At 44.0% G+C, this 19,864-nt stretch overlaps 1 protein-coding gene across 1 annotated transcript in view; it reads left to right on the top strand.

Moving 5' to 3' along the window:
- The window catches only part of SETD2 (SET domain containing 2, histone lysine methyltransferase), a 482,526-nt gene that overhangs the window by 125,662 nt on the left and 337,000 nt on the right, over positions 1-19,864 (top strand). The window contains 1 exon segment of the mRNA XM_030196916.1: positions 17,063-17,140. Within this exon segment, the coding sequence (XP_030052776.1) occupies positions 17,063-17,140 (78 nt within the window).

The raw sequence follows: 19,864 nt of genomic DNA, 5'->3' as shown, positions 1-19,864 counted from the left end.
CCTCGACACATCCGAACAACCAATGAACATCTACCTTTCTGAAAGCTGCTGAAAACTTACCTCTTCAAACAAGCCTAACCCAACTTAAATCTCGAACCTAATCCACACCACTAGCACCACCCATACTCCAATCCTCTCCCCCACATCTCGTCCTATTGTCCTACTCTCTATAACTGGTTTACCTTTGTGATACGATGTACCATACTTTGTTTTATCTCAGTGATACTCTGTACCAAACCTTGTAAGCCGTACTGAACCTGCTATCGAGCGGGAAAGAGCGGGGTATAAATGCCATAAATAGTCCAGAGGAAAAGGAAAAACCCCAGAAATGGCAAGCTGCCCAGTTAGCGCCAGATTAGCACTGAAGCCCTTATTGCCACTTCAATGGGTAGTGAATAACAGCTCCCCCGCCACATGGCCATTTTTTTTTTGTATTTGCACTGTACTCTGTTATAAAAAAAATATTACAGTGCACAAGGTTAATGAAGAAAATGCAGTAAAGTAAAGAAGTTTATAAATATAAATGCAGGAGGTTTTTGGACAAAGATGAAGCGCTTGCCCATTTAGTACTGAAAACATTTCTGTACATTGTCACTGAGTACTTTGAGCTTTTGAGGTCTTTTCCTTCCTGCTATTTTTTGAATAAGGTTTGAATATTTCAGTCACTGGAAGTTTATATCCACAATATTTTTTGTTTGAAGTGTGTGTAGTTCATATAGGCCCATCTGCCTAATAAATCTACATAAGAACATAAGAGTAGCCATACTGGGTCAAACCAATGGTCCATCTAGCCCAGTATTCTGTTTTCTAAACAGTGGCCAAGCCAGGTCACAAGTACCTGGCAGAAATTCAAATCGTGGCAATGCTCCATACTTAAAATCCCAGGGCAAGTAGTTGCTTCCCATGTCTGTCTCAATAGCAGATTATGGACTTTTCCTCCAGGAATTTGTCCAAACCTTTTTTAAACCCAGATACGCTAACTGCTGTTACCACATCTTCCGGCAAAGAGTTCCAGAGCTTAACTATTTGTTGAGTGAAAAATATTTCCTCCTATTTGTTGTAAAAGAATTTCCATGTAACTTCTTCGAGTGCCCCTTAGTCTTTGTTCTTTTGTAACAAGTAAAAAATCGATTTACTTCTTCTCGTTCTACACCACTCAGGATTTTGTAGACTTCAATCATTTCTCCCCTTATCTGTCTCTTTTCCAAGCAGAAGAGCCCTAACCTCTTTAGCCTTTCCTCATACGAGAGAAGTTCCATCCCTTTTATCATTTTCATTGTGCTTCTTTGAACCTTTTCTAATTCTGCTATATCTTTCTTGAGATACAGTGACCAGAACTAAACACAGTACTCGCGGACGCACCATGGAGCAATATAGAAGCATTATAGTATTTTCGGTCACCACCCCTTTCCTAATAATTCCTAGCATGTTTGCTTTTTTGGCCGTCTCCACACACTGAGCAGAAGATTTCAGCTTATTATCTACAACGACACCCAGATCTATTTCTTGAACACCGACCCCCATGGTGGACCCTAGCATCAGGTAATTCTGATTCGGATTATTCTTTCCTATGCGCATCACCTTGCATTTGTCCACATTAAATTTCATCTGCCATTTGGACACCCAGTCTTCCAATTTTCTAAAGTCTTTCTGCAATATTTCACAGTCCGCAAGTGTTTTAACAACCTTGAATAGTTTTGTCATCTGCAAATTTGATCACCTCAATCGTTCCAGTTTCCATATCATTTATAAATATGTTAAATTTCACCGGTCCCAGTACACATCCTTGCGACACTCCATTGTTCACCCTTCTCCATTGAGAGAAATGACGGTTTAACCCTACCCTCTGTTTTCTGTCCAATAACCAATTCCTAATCCACACCAGGACCTTGCCTCCTTTCCCATGACTCTTTAATTTTCTCAGGAGTATCATGAGGAACTTTATCAAAAGTTTTCTGAAAATCTAGATACACTACATCAACTGGCTCACCTTTATCCATTCCGTCAAAGAAATGAAGCAAATTGGAGAGGCAAGACTTCCCTTGGCTGAACCCATTCTGACTCTGTCCCATTAAACCATGTTTGTCTACGTGTTCTGTAATTGTATTCTTTATAATAGTTTCCACTATTTTGCCCGGCACCAGAATCAGCCTTACCAGTCTATAATTTCCCGGATCACCCCTAGAAAGAACCTTTTTTAAAAATCGGCGTCACATTGGCCATCCTCCACTCTTCAGGTACTATGGACGATTTTAAGGACAGGTTACATATTATTTAACAGCAGATCAGCAATTTCATGCTTGAGTTCTTTGAGTACCCTTGGATGTATGCCATCCAATCCAGGTGATTTACTACTCTTTAATTTGTCAGTTTGGCTCAATATATCTTCCAGGTTCATCAAGATTTCTTTCAGTTCTCCGCATCATCGCCCTTGAAAACCATTTCCGGTACAGGCGGATCTCTTACATCTTCTTCTGTAAAGACAGAAGCAAATAATTCATTCAGTTTCTCCACTATAGCCTTGTCCTCCCTGAGCTCCCCTTTTGCTCCTTCATGATCAAACAGTCCCACGGATTTCCTCGCAGGCTTTCTGCTTCTGATGTACCTGAAAAAGTTGTTACTGTGAGTTTTAGCCTCTGCGGCAAGTTTCTCTTTATATTCTCCTTTAGTCTTCTTTATTAATGCTTTGCATCTGACTTGCCAGTGCTTATGTTGCTTCTTATTTTTTTCATTTGGGTCCTTTTTCCATTCTTTGATAGACAATCTTTTGGCTGTAATGGCCTCTTCATCTTTTAACCATGCTGGCTGACATTTTCTCCTCTTCCCACCTTTGCAAATACATGGAATGCATCTGGACTTGGCTTCCAAGATGGTATTTTTGAATAACGTCCATGCCTGATTTAGTGTCCTAACCTTTGCAGCACCGACACAGTTACTCATGCGATTAAAAAATATTCCAACAGCCACTGTCAGCTGGACACTTGTCCCAGCTGCCTAATACAATCTGCCCCCAACCGCTTCATACTGACCTCAAGTCCCACTTAAACTTCATGCTTCAGCAGGGTATCTACCCTAAAGAAAAAGGCAACATCCTGCTCATCCCAATACCAAAAGACACCAAGAAAAAAACAAACATTACTAACTACCGCCCAGTAGCATCTATCCCATTAGTAGTCAAACTAATGGAAGGACTGGTGACCAAACAACTCAGTGACTACATAAACAAATTCAATATAAAATCAGGATTTCGATCCCTACACAGCACCGAAACCGTACTACTTACTCTCCTAACCAAATTCAAGCAAGAAATAGCATTAGGCAAGAGTATTCTCCTCCTCCAATTTGACATTTCAAGTGCACTCGACATGGTTAATCATAACATACTGCTAAGACTCCTAGAATACTTCGGAATCCGTGGTGGCACTCAGTTGGATCAAGGGTTTTCTAACTACAAGAACATATAAAGTGAAATCAAAAACAAACATATCGTCACAGTGGAAACCAGGCTGCGGAGTACCACAAGGATCACCACTATCACTGATCCTTTTCAACCTATTGATGACTCCACTAGCCAAGACCTTATCCACCCAAAGCCTCAACCCATTTATCTACGCTGATGACATTATATTATATATCCCCTATAAACATGATCTGGCAGAAATCACCAACTAAATCAAGCGCAGCCTAAACATCATGAACTCATGGGCAAATGCATTCCAATTAAAACTCAATACAGAAAAAAAACCACACTGTCTCATCTCGTCCCAATATAATACATACAAACCTACAAACATTAACACCCCAGGATACACCCTCCCTATCTCAGACAGCCTGAAAATTCTCAGAGTAACAATCGACCGTAGCCTATCACTAGAGACCCAAGCGAAATCCACCATAAAGAAAATGTTTTTCTCAGTGTGGAAACTCAAACGCCTGAAACCATTCTTCCCGAGGGAAATATTTTGTAACCTGGTACAGTCAATGGTGCAAAGCAATGCAGACTACTGTAATGGAATCTATGCGGGATGCAAGGATCAAATCATAAAGAAACTTCAGACCGCCCAAAACACAGCAGCCAGGCTTATATTTGGAAAAACACGTTTTGACAGCGCCAAACCACTCTGAGTAAAACTTTTTTCTCTGGCGGAGGTTTGCCGTCTGGTGTGACAGCAAGGCCTTAGATCCTCGTTCCTGTCCTACACAGACCCTGCTTGAATACCTTCTGCACTTGTCCGAGTCTGGTCTTAAAACCAACTCTGTAAGGGTTCATCTTAGTGCGATTAGTGCATACCATTACCATGTGGAAGGTAAGCCGATCTCGGGACAGCCTTTAGTTGTTCGTTTCATGAGAGGTTTGCTTTTGTCAAAGCCCCCATCAAACCTCCTACAGTGTCATGGTATCTCAATTTCGTTCTCACCCAACTGATGAAACCTCCTTTTGAGCCACTGAATTCCTGCCATCTGAAGTACTTGATTTGGAAGGTCATTTTCTTGGTGGCAGTCACTTCAACTCGTAGAGGTAGTGAGCTTCAAACCTTGGTAGCTCACACTCCTTATAGTAAATTTCATCATAACAGAGTAGTCCTCCGCATTCACCCTAAGTTCTTGCTGAAGGTGGTGTCTGAGTTCCATCTGAACCAGTCAATTGTCTTGCCAACTTTCTTTCCCCGTCCTCATATCTGCCCTGCTGAACGTCTGCTGCACACATTGGACTGCAAGCGAGCATTGGCCTTCTATCTGGAGCAGACACAGCCCCACAGACAGTCCGCCCAAATGTTTGTTTCTTTTGATCCCAACAGAAGGGGAGTGGCTGTTGGAAAACGCACCTTATCTAATTGGCTAGCAGATTGCATTTCCTTCACTTATGCCCAGGCTGGGCTGACTCTTGAGGGTCATGTCACGGCTCATAGTGTTAGAGCCATGGCGGCGTCAGTGGCCTACTTGAAGTCAGCCACTATTGAAGAGATTTGCAAGGCTGCAACGTGGTCATCTGTCCACACATTCACATCTCATTACTGCCTTCAGCAGGATACCCGACGCGACAGTCGGTTTGGGCAGTCGGTGCTGCAGAATCTGTTCGGGGTTTAGTATCCAACTCCACCCCCCTAGGCCCATTTTTATTCTGTTCCAGGCTGCACTCTGTTAGTTGAATAAGTTTAGGTCAATCTCAGTTATGTCCTCGCCGTTGCGAGGCCCAATTGACCAATGTTTGTTGTTTTGAGTGAGCCTGGGGGCTAGGGATACCCCACTTGTGAGAACAAGCAGCCTGCTTGTCCTCGGAGAAAGCGAAAGCTACATACCTGTAGAAGGTATTCTCCGAGGACAGCAGACTGATTGTTCTCACCAACCCACCCACCTCCCCTTTGGAGTTGTGTCTTCCCTTGTCTTTGCTATTTACTGGACTGGCAAACACGCTCGCGTTCGGGCGGGAAGATGGTCGCGTATGCGCACGCAAGGGCTAGCAAACGTTGTTGCTATTGAAGATCTCCGATCGGAGGGGCTGCCGTGGATGTCACCCACTTGTGAAAACAATCACCCTGCTGTCCTCGGAGAATACCTTCTACAGATATGTAGCTTTCGCTATATGGCTAAATCAGTAGAGGATTCTTTAGTGGGGTTGTTTGAAGGCTATCTTCCCCTTTAGATTTGCGCCTGATAGGTTTCCACATTCCTAGTGATTTAGATATAAAACTGCGCGATTTAAATTAGTCTCCCTTACTAAAGATTTAGATAAGTGGGAGAACATGCATTTTTCTTGGATGGGTCAGAGAGCTGTGGTAAAAATAATTGTACTTTCAAGGCTACTGTTTATATTTATGGCCTTACTACTACTACTAGTCATTTCTATAGCGCTACTAGACGTATGCAGTGCTGTACACATTATATGCAGGTACTTTCTCTTTTCTTAGAAGGCTCTCAATCTTTTTCTTTTTTTGTACCTGGGGCAATGGAGGGTTAAGTGACTTTCCCAAGGTCACAAGGAACTGCAGTGGGAATCGAACCCATGTTGCCAGGATCAAAGCCCGCCGCACTAACCATTAGGCCGTTCCTCCTCTCAACCATTAGTACCTGATAGTTATGAGGCTTCAGAAAAGGTTGATGACTTTTCTCTGGAAGGGGAGGCCCCCCCTGGGAATGTGACGGGGTGTTGTGGTTACCTAAAGAAAAGGGAGGTGTGGCAGTTCCCTCAGTAAGAGCACATTCTGAAGCTGCACAAATTAAGGCTTTGAGTGGAGATGTTTGGGGGATTTAAAACTGGGTTGAAATTTAACAAACTTCATATGAAAGGGGGCCATTAAGGCTGCTGCCCTGATCATATTGTCTACATTAGGGATATAGTGCTATGGGGAACCCATTTCTAGATTGGACTGTGAAGGTATGGGGAAGGGTAATGGAAGCAGTGGTAGAAGGGAAATGGGCAACAAAGTTTTTTTCCTGTTAGATATAACAAAGATTTCCCACTGGGCGTAATTTATTTGGCAATTGGGAGCTTAAGGGATTAGAATCTTTGAGTAGATTATTAGACCCCTAGGGACAGGGCTTATTTTTTGGGGCCTACAGATACAATGTAGTGTTAAAGGGGTAGATTATTTGTATTATCTCCAGGTATATCGTTACTTAAAAGGGAGGGATATGAGTACAGAGCTAGGTAGAAAGCTTACACCATTATATATATATATATATATATATATATATATATATGCCACACTGGGAAAAAGACCAAGGTCCTCGAGCCCCACGACAGTGACCAATCCAGGCAAGGGCACCTGGCAAGCTTCCAAACGTACAAAACATTCTATACGTTATTCCCGGAATTGTGGATTTTTATTCCCAAGTCCATTAGTAGCGGTTTATGGATTTGTCCTTTTAGGAAACCGTCTAGCCCCATTTTAAACTCTGCCAAGCTAACCGCCTTCACCACGTACTCCGGCAACGAATTCCAGAGTTTAATTACGCGTTGGGTGAAGAAACATTTTCTCCGATTTGTTTTGAATTTACTACACTGTAGTTTCATTGCATGCCCCCCTAGTCCTAGTATTTTTGGAAAGCGTGAACAGACGCTTCACATCCACCTGTTCCACTCCACTCATTATTTTATATACCTCTATCATGTCTCCCCTCAACCGTCTCTTCTCCAAGCTGAAAAGCCCTAGCCTCCTTAGTCTTTCTTCATAGGGAAGTCGTCCCATCCCCGCTATCATTTTAGTCGCCCTTCGCTGCACCTTTTCCAATTCCACTATATCTTTCTTGAGATACGGCGACCAGAATTGAACACAATACTCAAGGTGCGGTCGCACCATGGAGCGATATAACGGCATTATATCATCCTCACACCTGTTTTCCATACCTTTCCTAATAATACCCAACATTCTATTCGCTTTCCGAGCCACAGCAGCACACTGAGCAAAAGGTTTCAGTGTATTATCGACGACGACACCCAGATCCCTTTCTTGGTCCGTAACTCCTAACGTGGAACCTTGCATGACGTAGCTATAATTCAGGTTCTTTTTTCCCACATGCATTACCTTGCACTTACTCACATTAAACGTCATCTGCTATTTAGCCGCCCATTCTCCCAGTCTTGTAAGGTCCTTCTGTAATTTTTCACAATCCTGTCGCGAGTTAACGACTTTGAATAACTTTTGTGTCATCAGCAAATTTAATTACCTCACTAGTTACTCCCATCTCTAAATCATTTATAAATATATTAAAAAGCAGCGGTCCTAGCACAGACCCCTGAGGAACCACACTAACTACCCTTCTCCATTGTGAATACTGCCCATTTAACCCCACTCTCTGTTTCCTGTCCTTCAACCAGTTTTTAATCCACAATAGGACATTTCCTCCTATCCCAAGACCCTCCATTTTCCTCTGTAGCTTTTCATGAGGTACCTTGTCAAACGCCTTTTGAAAATCCAGATACACAATATCAACCGGCTCCCCTTTGTCCACGTGTTTGTTTACTCCTTCAAAGAATTGAAGTAAATTGGTCAGGCAAGATTTCCCCACACAAAAGCCATGCTGACTCGGTCTCAGTAATCCATGTCCTCGGATGTGCTCTGTAATTTTGTTTTTACTAATAGCCTCTACCATTTTTCCTGGCACCGACGTCAGACTCACCGGTCTATAATTTCCCGGATCTCCCCTGGAACCTTTTTTAAAAATTGGCGTTACATTGGCCACCCTCCAATCTTCCGGTACCACGCTCGATTTTAAGGATAAATTGCATATCACTAGCAGTAGCTCCGCAAGTTCATTTTTCAGTTCTATCAGTACTCTAGGATGAATACCATCCGGTCCAAGAGATTTGCTACTCTTCAGTTTGCTGAATTGCCCTATTAGGTCCTCCAGGTTTACCGTGAAGGCAGTAAGTTTTACCGACTCGTCCGCTTGAAATATCATTTCTGACACCGGTATCCCACCCAAATCTTCCTCGGTGAAGACCGAAGCAAAGAATTCGTTCAGTCTCTCCGCTACGTCTTTATCTTCCTTGATCGCCCCTTTTACCCCTCGGTCATCCAGCGGCCCAACCGATTCTTTTGCCGGCTTCCTGCTTTTAATACACCGAAAAATTTTTTTACTATGTTTTTTTTGCCTCTAATGCTATCTTTTTTTCGTAATCTCTCTTGGCCTTCTTTATCTGCGCCTTGCATTTGCTTTGATACTCCTTATGCTGCTTCTTGTTATTTTCAGACGGTTCCTTCTTCCATTTTCTGAAGGCATTTCTTTTAGCCCTAATAGCTTCCTTCACCTCACTTTTCAACCAGGCTGGCTGTCTTTTGGAGTTCTGTCTTTCTTTTCTAATTTGTGTAATATGTTTGGCCTGGGCCTCCAGGATGGTATTTTTGAACAGCGTCCATGCCTGTTGTACAGTTTACCCTCTCAGTTTTTTTTTCCACCGTTCTTCTCATTTTATCATAGTCTCCTTTTTTAAAGTTAAACACTAACGTATTTATATGTGTGTGTCCTATAATGGCACAAAAGGATTACTGTTCAAATTATATAGTATAAGCATTGCTGGGGGTGGGGGGGAGGCGATGGGTGTATATGTGACTAAATGGAGTCAGGATTAAAAAATACAGTGGGAGGAACAGGACTGGCAAGATATCTCATTTTGCACCAGCAGGGGTGAGAGCGAGGAAAGTTCCAAATGACCAAGACAAAGAAACAATAAAAGCATCAAAAAGTTTATTTGCCAGAAATTGCTGACTCCAAGACCCTATATGGGCTGTGTTTTCAGCACAAAGCCTTCCTCAGGGGTCTAAAGAAACATTGACATACGATAAAATCATAAGAATACAAGTGTTAAAACAATGGCATGAGATGTATTGTGATAAAACTAAATGAAAAAATTACACTGTATGAGAGAAAGACTACTACTAATACTACATCACTTCTATAGCACTAAAAGGCATACGCAGCGCTGTACACCATTTACGAAAAAGAGAGTCCCTGCTCAAAGAGCTTACAATCTAAATAAGACAGGTAAACAGACAGAACAATTAAGAGGTAAGGGAATTAAAGAGGTAGGGTACAGGGCAAGTAAGATGTTAAAGAGAAAGAAACGACAGTTTTTGGCAATCTGCTGAATGTGAGCAGAGAAGGAGAGAGAGGAGTCGAAGATATCCCCAATATTACGAGCTGATGAGATGGGGAGAATGAGAGTGCTAGCCACAGAAATAGAGAAAGGGGGGAGAGGAGAAGTGGGTTTAGGGGGAAAAATAAGAAGCTCAGTTTTGGCTATGTTAAGTTTCAGATGACATTGAGACATCCAGGCAGCGATATCAGGTAGGCAGTCCCCTTTATTTACTTTTTCTGATATGCAGGTTCTATCTGTCATTTTGTCATTCTCCGAGGACAAGCAGGCTGCTTGTTCTCACAAGTGGGTCGACGTCCGCGTTGGCCCAGGATGCGGCAAAATGTTTCCATCAAAATTTATAAAAGTTTGCCAAAGTGTTCTGGCGCGTGAGCACCGCACATGCGCTGATGACTTCCCACCCGTCGCAAGCGTGCCTCCTCAGTTCTTTTTTCTCCGTGACCAGGTGACAAGCCTTTTCCACCTGTCTCCTCGTTTTTGGCCCAGGAAGAGAGTCTGACGACTTTTTTTTGCTTTTTTTTTCTTTATTTTCGGTTTATTATTTAAAAAAAAAACCAACTCTCCCATAGTTCTTTTTTAGTTTTTAGCCCTCTTTTTTAAGTTTGCTTTCTTTTTGACACAGCCGACTGTAGGCCTCGTGGTCAGGGTTTTTTCCCTTCTTTTTGTGCCCTTTTTTCTTCCGCAGGCACAATCGCATCTTTTGATTTCGCCGAGGCCGTTTTTCCTCCCATGTCATCGAGGACACCCAGTGGCTTCAAGCGTTGTACTCGGTTCAACTGGACCATCTCAGGTACCGATACCCATGCCTGGTGTATCCAGTGCCTTGAGCTCGACCATAGCCCAGCCGCTTGTAGTCTGTGTCTTCGTATGAAGAAACGGACTCAAGCCAGTTGGCTGATTTCTTATCAGTAGAGTGTGCTCATAGCGTACAAATAACCATGTAGCAAGCAAATAATAAATATTATAAGACACCTTGTGTCCTTCTATCTGACAGAAACAACTCCTTCGTTGGAGGGTCCTCAGTCTCTCATCACCACCAAGGTTATATCCAGTTATATCTGCCATATATGGACTGCATAGCCTCAGTTCCTTCCAAAATGTCACCTTGAAATGTAACATGTACTTTCCATTTCCTGAGAAAACACTGTAGGTTACATGCAGCTGCAGGAAGAGAGTAAAAATATGCTGAGAACAGTGAGGCTAGGAAAACTGAGGGCTAACAGGGCCATATTACAAGCCTAGTACCATATTACAGGTCTAGTATAGGAAGGAATACATACGTGTACTGCCCTTTGGCCTGGTGTCTGTGCCCAGAGTGTTTACAAAGTGTCTAGCTGTAGTCGCAGCGTCACTACTCAGACTGGGAGTGCATGTATTTCCTTATGTCGACGATTGACTGGTGAAGCGCACCATGAAGGAAGGTGCTCTGGAGTCCATGCGAATGACTATTCAGGTGCTGGAGCTGCTGGGGTTTGTCATAAATTATCCAAAGTCCCATCTCACCCCAGTCCAAAAGTTGGCATTCATTGGAGCTCTGCTGGATACTCAGACAGCTCAAGCTTATCTCCCTAAGGCAAGGGCAGACAACCTTCTGTCCCTGGTGTTCATAGTTTGATCATCTCAGCAGGTCACGGCTCGGCAGATGTTGAGACTTCGGGGGCACATGGCCTCCACAGTTCATGTAACGCCTATGGCACGTCTACATATGAGATCAGCTCAGTGGGCCCTAGCTTCCCAGTGGTTTCAAGCTGCAGGGGATCTAGAGAATGTAATCCAACTTTCCACCGACTTTCGGAATTCTCTTCAGTGGTGGACGATTCGATCCAATTTGACCATGGGGTGACCATTCCAAACTCCTCAGCCACGAAAAGTGCTGATGACGGATGCATCTCTCCAGGGGTGGGGAGCTCTTGTAGATGGGCTCCACACTCAGGGAGCCTGGTCCTTCCAGGAAAAAGGTCTGCAGATCAACCTCCTGGAATTAAGAGTGATCTGGAACACTCTAAAGGCTTTCAGGGATCGACTGTCCAACCAAGTAATCTTAATTCATTAGGTTGCCATGTATTACACCAACAAGCAGGGGTTCCCTCTTCTTCTGGAGTTGTCCTCCGAAGAACCGTGGAGATTGGAGTGTTTTCCGACCCTCATCACTCAGAACGAGGGGTCGCTTCTGCATCCCAACCTCCAGTCTCTGACTCTCATGGCCTGGATGTTCAGAACATAGAATTCGCCTCCTTGGGTCTTTCAGAGGGTGTCCCCCGAGTCTTGCTTGCTTCCAGGAAAGATTCCATGAAGAGGTGTTAATCTTTCAGATGGAGGAGGTTTGCCGTCTGGTGTGACAGCAAGACTCTAAATCCTCTTTCTTTTCATACACAGACCCTGCTTGAATACCTTCTACACTTGTCAGAGTCTGGTCTCAAGACCAACTCTGTAAGGGTTCAGCTCAGTGCAGATAGTGCTTATCATCGCCGTGTAGAGGGTAAGCCTTTCTGTGGACAGCCTTTAGTTGTTCGCTTTATGAGAGGTTTGCTTTTGTCAAAGCCCCCTGTCAAACCTCCAACAGTGTCATGGGATCTCAACGTTGTTCTCACCCAACTGATGAAAGCTCCTTTTGAGCCACTGAATTCCTGGCATCTGAAGTGCTTGACCTGGAAGGTCATTTTCATGGTGGCTGTAACTTCAGCTCGTAGGGTCAGTGAGCTTCAGGCCTTGGTGGTGCATGCACCTTATACTGAGTTTCATCATAACACACACCCTAAGTTCCTTCTTAAGGTGGTGTCAGAGTTCCATCTGAACCAGTCAATTGTCTTGCCTACATTTTTTTCCCCCTCTTCATACCCACCCTGGCGAAAGCAGTTTTGCACACCTTGGACTGCAAGAGAGCATTGGCCTTTTACGTGGAGCGGACGAAGCCCTTCAGACAGTCCGCCCAGTTGTTTGTTTCTTTTGATCCCAACAGGAGGGGAGTCGCCATCGGAAAACACACAATCTCTAATTGGCTAGCAGACTGCATTTCCTTCACTAATGCCCAAACTGGGCTGACCCTGGAGGGCCATGTCACGGCTCATAATGTTACAGCCATGGCTGTGTCGGTGGCTCACTTAAAGTCAGCCTCCATTGAAGAGATTTGCAAGGCTGCAACGTGGTCATCAGTCCACACATTCACATCTCACTACTGCCTTCAGCAAGATATACCCTAAGCGACAGTCGGTTTGGGCAGTCAGTGTTGCAGAATCTATTTGGGGTTTAGAATCCAACTCCATCTCCCTAGGCCCGTTTTATTCTATTCCAAACTGCACTCTCAGCTAGCTGTATATAGTTTCAGGTTAACCTATGTTATGTCCTCACCGTTGTGAGACCCAATTAACCAATGTTTATTGTTTTGAGTGAGCCTGGATGATAGGGATACCCCACTTATGAGAAGAAGCAGCCTGCATGGTCTTGGAGAAAGCAAAGATACTAACCTGTAGTAGGTATTCTCTGAGGACAGCAGGCTAATAATTGTTCTCTTAATCCTGCCCACCTCCCCTTTGGAGTTGTTTTCTTATTTATTTACTAGTAAAAAAAAGGCTCATTTCAGTTTTAAAGGAAACGGGCGCTAGCCAGGTTTTCCTCGGAGTGTGTGTGTGAGTGACTGTGTGAGAGAGAGTGAATGTGCGAGTGTGTGTGAGAGAGAGAGAGAGAGGGCGAGACTGAGTGCGAGTGTGTGCATGAGAATGAGAGTATGTGCCAGGGTCCCCCCTCTTTCCCAGTTCCAGGGCCGTGGGGTCCCCCCCCCCCCCCCGGTCTGTCTGCCATTTGAAGGTGTGTTTTCCTCCTTTCTCCCCCCCCCCCCCCCCCCCCCCGGCCGTCCCTGCCTCCCTTCCTTCATTCCATCTTCCAAGTTGCAGGGTCCCCCCATCCCCCCTCCTTTTTTTCTCATTTGCAGGGTCCCCCAACCCCCTCCCTTTTTCCCAGTTGCAGGGTCCCCCACCCCCTCCCTTTTTTCCAGTTGCAGGGTGTGCTCCCCCTTCCCCCCCCTCCCTCCCAGTTGCAGGGGGTGTGTGTTTCCCCCCTCCTTGTGTCGTGCACGTTTTCAGGCACTGTGTATGCAGCGGAACCAGCTGGGAAAAGGACAATGAGAAACAGCAGCAGCTCCTAGGTTTCATTGTTTTTTGAGTATATACGAATGACGGCTGCATAGGGGAGTGGAATGAGAGAGTAACCAATGGGCTTCTTTGCTTACCATAGACGTGGTTTGTTTTGAGTGAACGGGGATGACGGGCGCGCTGGAATCGTAGACTTGGTTTGTTTTGAGAGAACGGGGATGAGGGGCGCGGTAGAATTGGAGCCGCTCCTCTTTCCGTCCGCCCTCCTCTGACTCGCCAGTAGTGGACCCCGACCGCCGGTCTGAGCCGTTGGACAGTCGCCGGAGTTGCTCGCTTGCCGTCTGGCCGCCCTCCTCCTCCCCCTGGCTCGGTCCCTCCTACCCCTGGCTCGGTCAGCGTTTGGTGCTGTTTTGAATGTGTGGAAATGACGGCAGCGTTGGGGAGGGCTTCCTTGCTTCGTTGAGTCTCTTTGCTCCGCCCTCAACGTCAGACGTGAGGGCGGGGCAGACAGTGATGGCCAAACTGGATATCTCGGGCGCCTCAAGTTCCGGCTTGAGGCTTCAATCAAACGTTGGAGGTGCCTTTTATTATAGAGAGATATGTTTTTTGATTTAACTGAGGAGGCACACTCGCGACAGGCGGGAAGTCATCCGCCCATGCGTGGTGCACTCTGCTTGCGTGCCAGAAGACTGGCAAAGTTTTATTGATTTTGCTGGAAAAATTTTGCCGCTTCCTGGGCCGACGCGGACGTCAGCCCACTTGTGAGAACAATCAGCCTGCTGTTCTCAGAGAATACCTGCTACAGGTTAGTATCTTCGCTTTTTCTCAAAGTATCATTTTTTCATGTAGACTTATCATGATACATCTCATGCCGTTTTAACACTTGTATTTTAATGTTTTTATCTTATTGTATCAATGTTTGTTTAGATCCCTGAGGAAGGCTTTATGCCGAAACACGGCCCATGTGGGGTCTTGGAGTCAGCAATTTCTGGCAAATAAACTTTTTGATGCTTTTACTGCTTTCTTTGCCTTGGTCATTTGGAACTTTCCTCGCTCTCATCCCTGCTGGTGCTGCTTGACTTTCTTGTGAGGACCACCTTTGTGCTTCCACCAACCTGGTGGAAATGGATATAAAGTACTGTATTGCTCATACTTTATCCCAGTGAGGTTGTTTAGGATGGGAGTGGAAAAGGATGCTTAGTATTGGCATAATTGTGTGTGTATGGGGGGGGGGGGGAGTTGGGACAGTGCATATGTGGCGGAGCTGTCGGCTTATAAAATGCTGTTGGTATCAGATTTTGATGTTGATTAAAGATATATAGTTGGATAGTCCTGCTCCATGAAGCTTGCTTATTTTCAAGAGGTCTCAGTTTTTTCCAGAACTGCAGAATGCACCCAGACCACTGGAAGTCCTTTCTCACTCCCAGAGACTGAGAATTTAGATGCCTGGGAGTCTTGTTCTGTTGGATCAGAGATTCTCATAGTGCAGTTCAGTGTCTTCTGTCTCTGAGGCTCCTTCTCTTGCTGAACTCTTGGCGAAGAGAGTGATTCCAGTATCAGACGGGGGGGGTGACCTTACTATAGTCCATCTTTTATGGAGGGAAAAGTTAGCGGTTGTTATTGAAAAGACTTTAGAAACCTTGTCTATTTTGGATAACTGGAGCTTCAGGGGGCTTCAGTTGGAGATGCTGTTCTTGAGGTAATAAGCCAACCTCCTAAAGCCTACCTGGTGCATCAGACTATTCAAGTGTTGATCTTTGGAGGCAGGGCTGAGGGTTAGTATGCCTATGGTAAAGCTTTAGTGCCAGAGGACAAGGAGAAATTTAAGCAGCCTAAGGTGGATGCCTTGATGACAGCCATTACTAAGCAAACCACTATCCCGGTAGAAGGCACTCTGAAAGAAGTTTAGGATTGTAAATTGGAGGTGTTTTAAAACAAGCATTTGAGGTTTCAGGTTTGTGGCTCCAGGCAGTTGTCTTTAAAGCCTACGCTTCCAGAGCTTCTCATCATTAGGTTCACAGTTTCATGAAGAGCTTTCTGGAGAGGATTTGGAGTTGCCTAGATAGCTTGCACATTTAGTGGCAGCTATAGCTTATATCAGATGTCCTCTATGACGTTATTAGAACTTCAGCCAAATGTATGGTGGTTTCAGTTGCAGCTAGGTATCTTTTACGACTTTGAAAGTGTTCTGCAGACACAGCCTCTAAGTCTCATCTAAGCAGGCTTCCCTTCAGAGAGAATTTACTGTTCGGTGAGGATTTGGAAAAGCTTGTTAAACATCTTGGAAATTCTCAGGTTATTAGAAGACAAGCCAAAAATTTCTTTTCATTGTATTTTGGGTGAATCAAAATTTTGTGGCACTAAGACGGGTAGATGGGCTCTTATTAGTGTTCTTGTTTTCAGTCTTACTCATCTTCCTTTTGATTTGATGAGAAAGATTAAGGGGAGGAAGCAAGATCCCCTATTGCCTCTAAGTCTGCTCAGTGATGGGCTGTGGGCACCTCAGAGAAAGTTTTTCTGCATTCAACAAGGAGTAGTCCTAGGTGACTTCCAATCAGTGGGTACTGGATGTGATCAGACAAGTTTAGAAACTAGTTCTTCCACCTCCTCTTTTATGATATGTCCGTGCCCTATGCCCACCAAGAAAGAGCTGCGAGCTATAGACTAAAAAATGAAAAATAAGAGGAGGATATTCATCCCTTAATATTATGTGGCCTCAGACCCCCTGCTATATTTGCCTAACTATCCTTCATTAAATTTGTCACCCAGATTCGCCTGCTTCATTGAATCTAAAAAAAAAAAAAAGCCAACAGTGACTAATCCAGGTCAATTACCAGGCAAGCTCCCAACAAATAGATTTCATGCTGTTTAATTGTGATGATAAATAGTGACTTTGTCCAAGTCTACTTTCTTAATAACAACTTATGGACTTTTTCTCTAGGAACTTGTTCAAAACCTTTTTGGACTCAAGCATAGCCATTGCTTTACCACATCTTTCAGCAACAAATTCCAGATCTTGATTATGCATTTAAGTGAAAATTTATTGTCCCATTTTGTTTTAAATGCGTTGCTTAGAAACTTCATGCCAAATCTTGGAGTCTTTGTTCTTTTTGAAAAAGTAAATAACCAATTCATATTTACCCATTCCACTCAAGATATGATTTTATCTCGCCACAGTTTTTTCCTCATGTTGAAGAGTCCTAACCTCTTTAGCCTTTCCTTACCAGGAGTGTTTTATTAGTGTTTATCTGTTAAAACTAAAGAAAACAAGTCCTAATTATGATAGTAAATATATTAAAGAAGAAATTTTGTTGCTAAATTAAATTCTCAATTGTGTTTTTTGTGTTTTTTTTTGTGTATGTGTCTATTCTCCCAGATCATTGATGCCACCCAGAAAGGAAACTGCTCTCGCTTCATGAACCACAGCTGTGAACCAAACTGTGAAACACAAAAAGTAAGCGAATGTGCATATGGCAGGTGCATTTATTTGGAGGAACTGAAGTAAGAATATGGATCCTTGGGTTTATGTGATTCTTTAAGAACCTGGTCTTACATATTATATAGTGTCGTCATGTTGCTCCTGGCATTTGTTAGTCTTCTACACTCTTCCTTTTTACCTTATTCAGGCTGTCATCGAAGACCAAAAAGGCTAAGTAAACTTTCTTTTCTGTGCCTGCTTTTTATTCCATTTCTTCCTAACTTCCCCAAATGAGATTCCCAGGCAGTACGAGATCCCCTTGATTAGCATGAGCTGCAGGGAAGTCTCTTCTCAAACTTTAACTCCGTTTCTCCCTGAAACCCAGGTGTATTACCGCTGTCATATACGTTCATCCTATTGGAAGTGGGATTGGAATCCAAGCGTGTCACACTAAATTATTACAACCAAGCTATAAGGCCAACTTCATAGGCTTATATATATATGCTTTTGCACATATTGCCAGGACTGCTGAATATTTTACTATTTATTAGGATTTATTTAGTGCCTTTTTGAAGGAATTCACTCAAGGCGGTGTACAGTAAGAATAGAACAACCATGAGCAATAGGCAATTACAGCAGTAAAAATATTCAAATAATACAAAGTATGGCATAGTATTTTATTTATTTATTTATTTATTTATTTGTAATGTTTATATCCCGCACTTTCCCACTCACTAGCAGGTTCAGTGCGGCTTACATAGTATATCAGGTTAACAAAGTAACATAGAGTGGATGTAGCTGTAATATAGTAAGTAAAGAGATGGTCGTTTAGATGTGGATAGGTAAGGACGTGCTATGGACGTAATCTACTTAGATTTCAGCAAAGCTTTTGACACGGTTCCCCACAGGAGGCTCTTGAATAAACTAGAAGGGCTGAAGATAGGACCCGAAGTGGTGAACTGGATTAGGAGCTGGTTGACGGGCAGACACCAGAGGGTGGTGGTAAATGGAGTTCGCTCGGAGGAGAGAAAGGTGAGTAGTGGAGTGCCTCAGGGATCGGTGCTGGGCCGTTTCTATTCAGTATATTTGTGAGTGATATTGCCGAAGGGTTAAAAGGTAAAGTTTGCCTTTTTGCGGATGAACTAAGATTTGCAACAGAGTAGACACCCCGGAGGGAGTAGAAAGCATGAAAAAAGATCTGCCGAAGCTAGAAGAATGGTCTAACATTTGGCAATTAAAATTCAATGCGAAGAAATGCAAAGTGATGCACTTAGGGAGTAGAAATCCACGGGAGATGTATGTGTTAGGCGGTGAGAGTCTGATAGGTACAGACGGGGAGAGGGATCTTGGGGTGATAGTATCTGAGGACCTGAATGCGTCGAAACAGTGTGACACGGCTGTGGCCGTAGCTAGACGATTGCTAGGCTGTATAGAGAGAGGTGTGACCAGCAGAAGAAAAGAGGTTTTAATACCCCTGTTTAAGACGTTGATGAGGCCCCACCTGGAGTATTGTGTTCAGTTTTGGAGGCCGTATCTTGTGAAGGATGTGAAAAAAATGGAAGGGGTGCAAAGAAAAGCTACGAGAATGGTATGGGATTTGCGTTACAAGACGTATGAGGAGAGACTTGCAGACCTGAACATGTATACCCTGGAGGAAAGGAGAAACAGGGGTGATATGATACAGACGTTCAAATATTTGAAAGGTATTAATGTGCAAACTAACCTTTTCCGGAGAGGGGAAGGCGGTAGAACGAGAGGACATGAAATGAGATTGAAGGGGGGCAGACTCAAGAAAAATGTCAGGAAGTATTTTTTCACAGAGAGAGTGGTGGATGCTTGGAATGCCCTCCCACGGGAGGTGGTGGAGAGGAAAACGGTAACTGAATTCAAACATGCGTGGGATAAACTTAAAGGAATCCTCCTCAGAAGGAAGGGATCCCCAGAAGCTTAGCCGGCGGTGGGAGGCAGGGCTGGTGGTTGGGAGGTGGGGATAGTGATGGGCAGACTTACACGGTCTGTGCCAGATCCGGTGGTGGGAGGCGGGGCAGGTGGTTGGGAGGTGGGGATAGTGCTGGGCAGACTTCTACAGTCTGTGCCCTGAAAAAGACAGGTACAAATCAAGGTAAGGTTTACACAAAAAATGACACGTGAGTGTATCTTGTTGGGCAGACTGGGTGGACCGTGCAGGTCTTTTTCTGCCGCCATCTACTATGTTACTATGTAAGATGGGCAAGAAAGGAGGATGGTAACGGTAGGGGAATGGGAGGAGGGTGTATATTGGGATTAGCGTGTTGTTAAGTATGGGAGTATGTATAGGGAGGGGTAGGAAGAGGGATGTGTTAGGATTAAATAGGGAGTATATTTCAGGTTCAGTCTTCATAGTCTGATCCAGGTAGCGCAGATGGACTCGTAGTCCAAGTCAGGTCATTTGTGTAGGCTTGCTTGAAGAGGTAAGTTTTTAACAGCTTCCGGAAAGGTAGATGGTCATTGACTGTTCGAATGGATCTTGGTAAGGCATTCCATAGTTGGCTGCCTATAACGGAGAAGTTGGATGCGTAGTAAGTTTTGTACTTAAGTCCTTTGCAATTGGGGAGATGTAAGTTGAGATAAGTTCGAGAAGATTTTGAGTCGTTTCTGGCTGGAAGGTCAGTCAGATTGTACATATAACCTGGGGCTTCTCCATAGATAATCTTGTGAATCAGGGTGTGGACCTTGAAATAAATTTGTTCAGTAATGGGGAGCCAATGAAGCTTTTTATGG

This window comes from Microcaecilia unicolor, chromosome 1 (assembly GCF_901765095.1).
Source record: "Microcaecilia unicolor chromosome 1, aMicUni1.1, whole genome shotgun sequence".
NCBI classification, from domain to species: Eukaryota; Metazoa; Chordata; class Amphibia; order Gymnophiona; family Siphonopidae; genus Microcaecilia; species Microcaecilia unicolor.
This window is presented reverse-complemented; position numbering and strand designations above follow the sequence as displayed.